At 30.2% G+C, this 7,995-nt stretch overlaps 1 protein-coding gene across 1 annotated transcript in view; it reads left to right on the top strand.

The window, feature by feature from the left end:
- The first annotated feature begins 630 nt into the window (after window positions 1-630).
- LOC126748859 (tyrosine-protein kinase Shark) overlaps window positions 631-7,995 on the top strand; it is a 48,750-nt gene continuing 41,385 nt past the window's right edge. The window contains exon 1 of the mRNA XM_050458369.1: window positions 631-866. Coding sequence (XP_050314326.1) covers window positions 791-866 — 76 coding nt within the window. The 5' untranslated portion in view covers window positions 631-790. The remainder of the gene's footprint in view (window positions 867-7,995) is intronic.

Genomic DNA, 7,995 nt, shown 5'->3' with positions numbered 1-7,995 from the left:
TATTATTTTTTTTCTCCAAAACGGTTCATTTTATCGATAATGAACAAGAGTATCTTTTTTTTAGCCTAGGATTCAAGGTATCCATATTTATTTTTTTAGACTTTAACATACAGGGTGTTAAAAATATACGCATTAAAGTGTACAACCTAGTCCGCCCCTGGCAAAGTAAACAAGGTAAATGTATTTTAAGGATGGCATTTTAAGAGGTCTCTAATAGTGTTCATCACCTAAAATTTTTATTAAATTATACCGGGTAGCTTAAAAGTAATTTAGGAAAAACCAATTTCCAGCAGCGTCCTTTAGGAGGCTGTTTCTTCGTAAAGAAGGCCTGTAGGATTTTTTTTATAGGAACGTTGGGTATTATTTTTCGATGTTCTACCTGAATTCGAGAGATTTCCCACATGAACCGGGACACCCTGTATATATTTACGTCCCGTTTCACTTAGGCAGCGGAGACGCAGGTATCGATGTCGGCCTGTAAAGTTCAGGAAATACAATAAAATTCCAATAACAAGCTATTTTGCGAATACACTTTTCGCTAACTTATGAATTGCGCTTTAGGCTCGTCTTTTGATTGATGGTGACAACAGACAATGACACTCATGAAAGGTAGGTAACCTGTTAATTAAAAATATTTGTGTTCTCAGCTTTTTATTTATTTACGTTCAGTTGTATGTTTTTGTACTATTGATTTTATTTATATTATTATTTAATTTAGGTACTTGTTTTTTGTGTTAATTATTCATGTCATGTCATTACCTGCCACATCAACGAAAGAGAAACTAGGGTAATGGAACAAATTGAGGAAATTTGTTGGTACCATCCTAAGATAACCAGAGAGGAGGGAGAGAAACTTTTGTTAAAAGGTAATGGACCTGATGTAATTAGTCTATATACTTTCATCTCGTAGCATTGTGCAAAATGTATTTTAAAATATGTTAGTATTAAATTATTAACAATTTTAATTGTTACTTTTATATTTAACAATTTGAAAGGAATCATGGCAGAGGGGACACCTTGGAGAAAAACAAAAACCTCTCACCTCATCTTATTTGTTGAGGTGTCTCAATTTGTAAAAAAGAATTGAGCTACTGGTTTTTGTACTGTTTTAATAAATGCGGAGAACCTAAACCACTAGATATATAATTTTAAAAATATAAATTTGCCACCACCATTTCCATTACCTAAACTTTCTAATAAAAACTACTTTTAAATAGGTACATTCAGTAATATATTACTAAATCTATTATACATTCACATTTATTTAATAAAACCAGACTAGATTCAAATACGAAAATGCCTTATTATGTAGAGATTCAGTAAGTACAAAAATTTCAAACCTGTGGGCTACGAGTAGCTTTACTGAATATACATAATTTAGCACTATACAGTGCTTTCATTTCAAAACAATCCACCCTTAATAACTTTCTTAAAAAAAAAAAAAAAAACAAGTCAAATTAGATATACAGGGGGACGTTTAATTATGCATTTACTGAAGTTCTGTCAATCACCTCCTCACCTCCAGCTAACCTCACTTTAATATGTCAAATGGGAACCCCCATCGTGTGATACATCATAGTAAGCAGCGTAAAATACTCTATTCAACTGTACCAAAAAAAATTAATTCGGTAAATGTGTAAGCAAATAGTTAGAGAAAATGTCTAGAAATAATGATTATTTTATTTACGCCAAATTTTGGTATGTCAAATGGCTACCCCATGGTGTGATACATTATTTTAAAGGGCATTCATTATGCTATCAATGGTTGTAAAAAAAAATAAAATTGATTGACCAAGAAGCAATTAAAGTGTAAATCGGTAGGATAGAAAAACAAATTTAATTAGTTTAACAAATTTATTTTATTAAATGTTCAAAATGCGCGTCGTTATTAGCAAGACAATAAAAAAGCCTATTTTCAAACTCCCTATAAAAATTGGCAAGGGTCTGCCCGCAAATTTCTCTGCATTCTTGAAATATTCTATTTTTTAAATTCTCAATACTCTCAGGTGGGGTTTTATAAACTTTGCTTTTTAAGTAGCCCCAAAGAAGAAAGTCTAGTGGGGTTAGGTCCGGAGACCGCGCAGGCCATTTAATTGCACCATGTCTGCCAATCCACTTTTCTCGAAAATTTTCATCAAGCTACTCTTGAACTACCAAAGTGTAATGCGCGGGAGCTCCATCCTGCTGAAAATGTATATTATTTTAATTCAATAATATAGCACCATGTTGATCTACTTGATTTTCCATAGATTGGATAATGGAAGGGTATATTGCATTTTCTAAAAGGTTTAAATAAATTTCGCCAGTCAAATTTTCTTCCAAAAAAAATGGTCCGATTATTTCATTCCCCCAGTATCTACAGTTGTGTCTGTTCACCAGGCCATTTAAAAAAAAGGTCGATTTGTCACTGAAGCAAATGTTCTTCAATAAATGGGGATCGTCGTCAATTCGCTGGCACATCACTTCACAAAATTGAATTCTCCTATCAAAATCATCTTCTCCGAGTTTATGAAGAATATGAATTTTATAAGGAAAGAACTTTTTTTTTTTTTAAACTTTATGTACGGAACCAGTGGAAATATTTGTTAGTTTTGCGGCCTTTGGTATAGACAAAGTTGGATCCATAGCAAATTGTCCTAGTACTTCAACTTGGCATGCTTCATCGACAACTCTATTTTCATATTTTTTCTTATTGCAAATCGATCCTGTCTCTTCAAATTTTCGTATCAATTCTAATACGTATTTATGGCTCACGTTTTTATCTTGATACCTTTCAATAAATGCTCTCGCGGTTCTGCGAGCACACCGATTTTGAGTAATGTGTGATTTTAACTAAAATTGAAAAATTGCACGCGTCAAACTGACAGTTTTAACAATAATAAATCGCCTGCTTTTTAAACGCCTTAAAAATGTAAGGTATTGCAGTGTTTTCTTGTACCTATTAGGTAGGTTTCGCAAAAAATATAAGTGAAATAAATACACATACAAAGTTATAAGACTGCAAAGATTTTTGCAAAAAATTTGAAGACACTCTTTTTTCTCGCAAATAACGGTACACATTTTTTACTTAAAAAAATTAATAATTTGCTTGAACTAAATGTACTGTTTGTTACCACACATTTTAACTTCTAAATTGCTTGTATTTTTGTTTTGATGATCTATTATAAAAAATGTTAGAATTTTAAAATGATGTAGGTACCACACTAAAAGTATTCATGTAAAATACCAAAGTTTGGCGTAAATGAAATATTCATTATTTCTAGACATTTTCGCTAACTATTTGCTTACACATTTACCGATTTCATTTTTTTTGGTACCATTGAATAGAAGAAAGTTATTAAGGGTGGATCGTTTTGAAATGAAAGCACTGTATATTATTTATTAAACAAATTAATATTATTATGACAAATATAATATTAATCTGTTTATACAAATCATTTTATTATATTATATTACTATATATGAATTGCTTATTTATGAAAGGGTATAAGTCACTACTTGACGAAAATCAAGATTACTATAAAATCTTATTTATAGCACGTATATCTACCGTTTAGTCTTGAAAGGATCTAAGTCTGTACTACCCGTAGCAAAAAAAAAGGCATCACAATATTATATTTATTTTTGAAAGGGTATGAGTCAGTGACTTAAATCATTTCATAAATTTACACGGACTGGCGGCAGTCGCGCCGCATCGGTATGCACGTGGCCATTACGAAAAGTTGTTTATTATTGTTTTGTTAGCCAACGTGTTCGGACTAAATATTTCAGTTTTTCTATTTGGTTTCTTTTTTAATATACTAAATAATATGAGTGATAGTGAGCATATTGAAAAAAAGAGAAAAAAGGGAGTTAAAAACACAGATGAATATAAAGCTGTGAGAATTAAGAAAAGTCGATTGCTGGGACAACCGTATAGAAACTATCGAGATAACATGGTTCCAGGAAAAGCTGTTGGCGAGCCATGCATGTAAGTTTAACAAAATTTTAAGTTTTTTAAGAAGTTTTTTAATGGGAATGAATTCTTGCAGGTGCAAGCTAAAATGTTTTGAAAAACTAACTCCAGCAGAACAAATTCACATAATGAATAAGTTTCGTTCTTTTTCAACCAAAAACGAACAAGATATTTACCTGCAAGGACTATTGGTGTCAAACAATATCAAGAACAGGCGGCCACGGAAAGAAGAAGCAAAACAAAGAAGTTCATCTTTTGAATATTTTGTATTGGTTAACACAGAGAGACGAAAGGTTTGCAAAAAAGCATTTTTAAGCTTGCATGGCATAAGTTCTAAGTTAGTACAACGGTTGCAACTTCTTTTGAATCTTGGAAAATCCCCGAGAGATTTAAGAGGCCTACAAAATAATCGAAAAACTGTTCCAGGTAATATTATTCAGATAGTCTGTGAACACATTTCAACATTTCCTGTTAAACATAGTCACTATGCATCCAAAGAATATCTATATCTGGATGCAAAGTTAAATGTCAAGAAGCTGCATAGCTTATTCAAAGAAAAGCATACAGAAATTGATGTGAAATATTCGACATATTACAAAATTTTTAAAGAGCATTTTGATTATAAATTTGTACGACCGCAAGTAGATACGTGTTGTCAATGCGAGGAACTTGAAATTAAATCCACAAGTTCCTCTTTAAATGAAACAGCGAAAAGAGCTGCTTTAGCTGAACTTATGGTGCACAAAAGACGTTCTAAAAAATTTAATACTAGCATACAAAATACAGAAAAAATGTGCAAAGAAAATGATAGAGTTCTCGGACTATGTTTTGATTATATGCAGAATATTTCGTTGCCGTCTATTCCCGTACAGGATATTTTTTACTTACGTCAGCTTTCTTTATTTCCTTTTGGTATTCGCAATCTAAAAAATGGAAGTGCTCAGTTTTTTCTTTACCATGAAGGTCTGGCTAAAAAAGGGCCAAATGAAACATGTTCTTTTTTATTCAAATATATAAAACAAAATGTTCCTGCCAGCGTAAAAGAACTTCATCTCTATAGTGACGGTTCTGGGGGCCAAAATAAGAACAATGTTATGACTCGCTTTTGTCTTGCTCTTACTGACAGTGGAATGTTTGAAAAAGTTGTTCACAAATTTCCGATTCGCGGCCATTCATTTTTGCCGTGCGATCGTGACTTTGGTTTAGTCAAACGCAAACTAAATCGCATAGACAGGCTGTATACACCCATGGAAGTGTGTGAAGTAATTTGCAATGCTGCAAAGGGGCAAAAATTTACTGTCGAAATGGTCGATACTGATGATGTGTTAAATTTTAAAAACTGGTGGTCCAAGTACTATAAAAAAACTTGCTTTTCCTTGGAGAGCAGTGCTAGGTCTATTCCACGTTCAAAAAAAGAGTCATTCGCAGTTTCCACTTTTATGGAGTTTCGCTACAATCATGAAAGGAAAGGAACTGTTGAAGCCTTAAAGTATATTGATGGAGTACAAAAGAGTTCTTTTTTGTTAAAAATTCCTGATGCTGGAATTGTTCAACTGGCTAATGAAAGAGCTTATCCGGGGGAAAAAATTCCAATTAATATAAAAAAAATTAATGATATCAGGAAAGTAACTGGTTATATTCCTGAAAACTTTATGGACTTTTATGAGAAAATACTGGGCTGGCCAACCACTGATGCGGAAGCTGAGCATGAATAATAAAAGTTTTGTCTTATAGATCATTGAAATGTGATTTTTTGTTTCATCAAAAATGTTCAATATGTTTAGTTCTATATATTTGAGAATAAAGTTTATCAATGATGTTGTTTTTTATTATAAATTTAGTAATATAATTTACAAAACGAATGATTTTATTGAAGTTTTTAAATTAATTCGTGAAAGGATATAAGTCAGATCAACAATATTATAAATAAAACAATATTTGCTTTAAAAAAAAATTGTAAATAAGTAGAAATAGTACACATTATACGAATTGTAACTATGCCCCAAAAAAAATATATATATTTTTATTAAGTTAAAAATATAAACACTTTTTTTCGATTTTCTCAAAAAGTCATTTTTGTGACTTAGATCTCTTCACAAATAAGCGATTCATATATTTTAACAGGTTTATTTACTTTATAAATTTCACCTAGATGTGAACTAGATCCAGATGTGCCAATACATAAAGAGCCTAACATAAATAAATATTAAAAATATCGTCTGTGTATATATGTTTAATTTATTTATTTTTTAAATCTAAATACTAAATTTATGCTCTAACCACAAATTCAAATTAAAACAATAGTTTAAAGAGATGGAAATGTTCTTTGACATAATTTTTTGGTTACAGTTGTAAATATTTTCTTATATTTTTTTCTTTTATTCTATTTGGAAGGAGATTATAACATTGGAAACTCAGGTAAGTAGCAAATTTTTGTTTTTTTTTTCATTTACAAAGCTGGTTATATTATACTTTTATAACAAATATAAACCTATTAAGTACAAGGTATCTCAAAAACTAAAAAAAATATCAATAAAAATACATTATAAACAGATCAATTCCAATATTGCTAAGAGAGTACAAAATAGATTAAAATTCACCAGTTCTTGATTATTTAAGATGACATTAGATAAAATTTGAGCATATTTGCTTTCCATGTTCCTGATGTACAAATAACAAGTATACACATTAACCTTGATGGTATTTTGGTTATGTCTGTTATAATTTATTGAAAATGACAAATAGACTGTTTTTTTTTTGCCATTCATTGCAAAAAGATTTTAATAAATATTTAAATATAATAAAATATAATTTAAATATGTAATTGTCCACCTGCTTAAATGTATTTACACAAAATATGTACACACTAAGAATTTCAAGAATATTTGCTGGATTTTGAAGAATTGAAAATTTGGCATCAATAATTGGCTTGAGTAAGGTTGATATGATGTCTATTTTGTTTTTGTGTTTCTGTTTTTGCTTACCTTATCCATTTTTATCTGTTGTTAAATATGAATACTATTATTATTAGTGGTACCTAACAAAAATCTTGAGAATTATAATTTTAATTGTGTATATGGTAAAAATTTTAATACAATAAAAAACTTTAATGCAATTTAATGTTTGCAAAATCTTGACGGTATTACTATTTAGTTGCCTTCCAGTGTTAAACTTGCTAAGCGAGGTTTATAATGTAATTTTGATTTAAATCCTATTTAATTATGTATCACACTTGTTCTATCTTATTTAAAATAAATAAAATAAAATAAAATAATCTTTATTGTATGCAAAAAATAAATTACATCTGTTCTATACCATGAACACTTATTGAAATAAAAACTAATATTTTCATGTTTTTGTTTTCTGTCTGAACAAATTAAGATAAACAAAGATTTTTCTAATTTTCTCGAAAACGAATCGACCGATTTAAAAAATTCAAACGTCAAAATAAAAAACTTCGAAAGACCTTTTAAACAAGCTATTACTCGATACCCCTTGCCATTTAAAATTTTTAAGGGGCTGTCCCTGGGGGGGCAGAGGGTGAAAGAGGGTGAAGTAATTTTAGGTTAAAAAGTTGTCCCCTTTGACAAACCTTTTGACGTATTTCGGCGTTTTTTTTTTAAAACAGTGGTTTTCGATAAATTCGTGGTGAAAAGTTTTCAAATGACCACCCTGTATACATCAACAAAATATTAAAACTTTAACTAAAATATTCGTACCTTAACGTTACTACCAATCTTTCTTCTGCTGATATATTTATCGTGATTTTCGTAAGCCTTATATAATTACGTTACTTAATAAAATAACATATGTGCTTATGGACATTCTTAAGCATTCAAAGAATGTTTGTTCCGGATATTCTCATAAGGAACTCCATGATGTAGATTCGAGGTCGTAAAATTCTCCAAATTTCTTTCTCCTTTTATTAATAGGATGTATTTCATATCTACGAGACTTCTCCAAAAATAATTTTTACTTCATATAGGGGTTACTGTGTATTAAAATATTTCTTTTTAGTTTAGATAAGGGCGCCAAGTTTA

Source organism: Anthonomus grandis, chromosome 22 (genome assembly GCF_022605725.1).
Source record: "Anthonomus grandis grandis chromosome 22, icAntGran1.3, whole genome shotgun sequence".
In the NCBI taxonomy this organism is placed as follows: Eukaryota; Metazoa; Arthropoda; class Insecta; order Coleoptera; family Curculionidae; genus Anthonomus; species Anthonomus grandis.
Note: the sequence above shows the minus strand (reverse complement) of the source record. Positions and strands in the feature narration are given on the sequence as shown.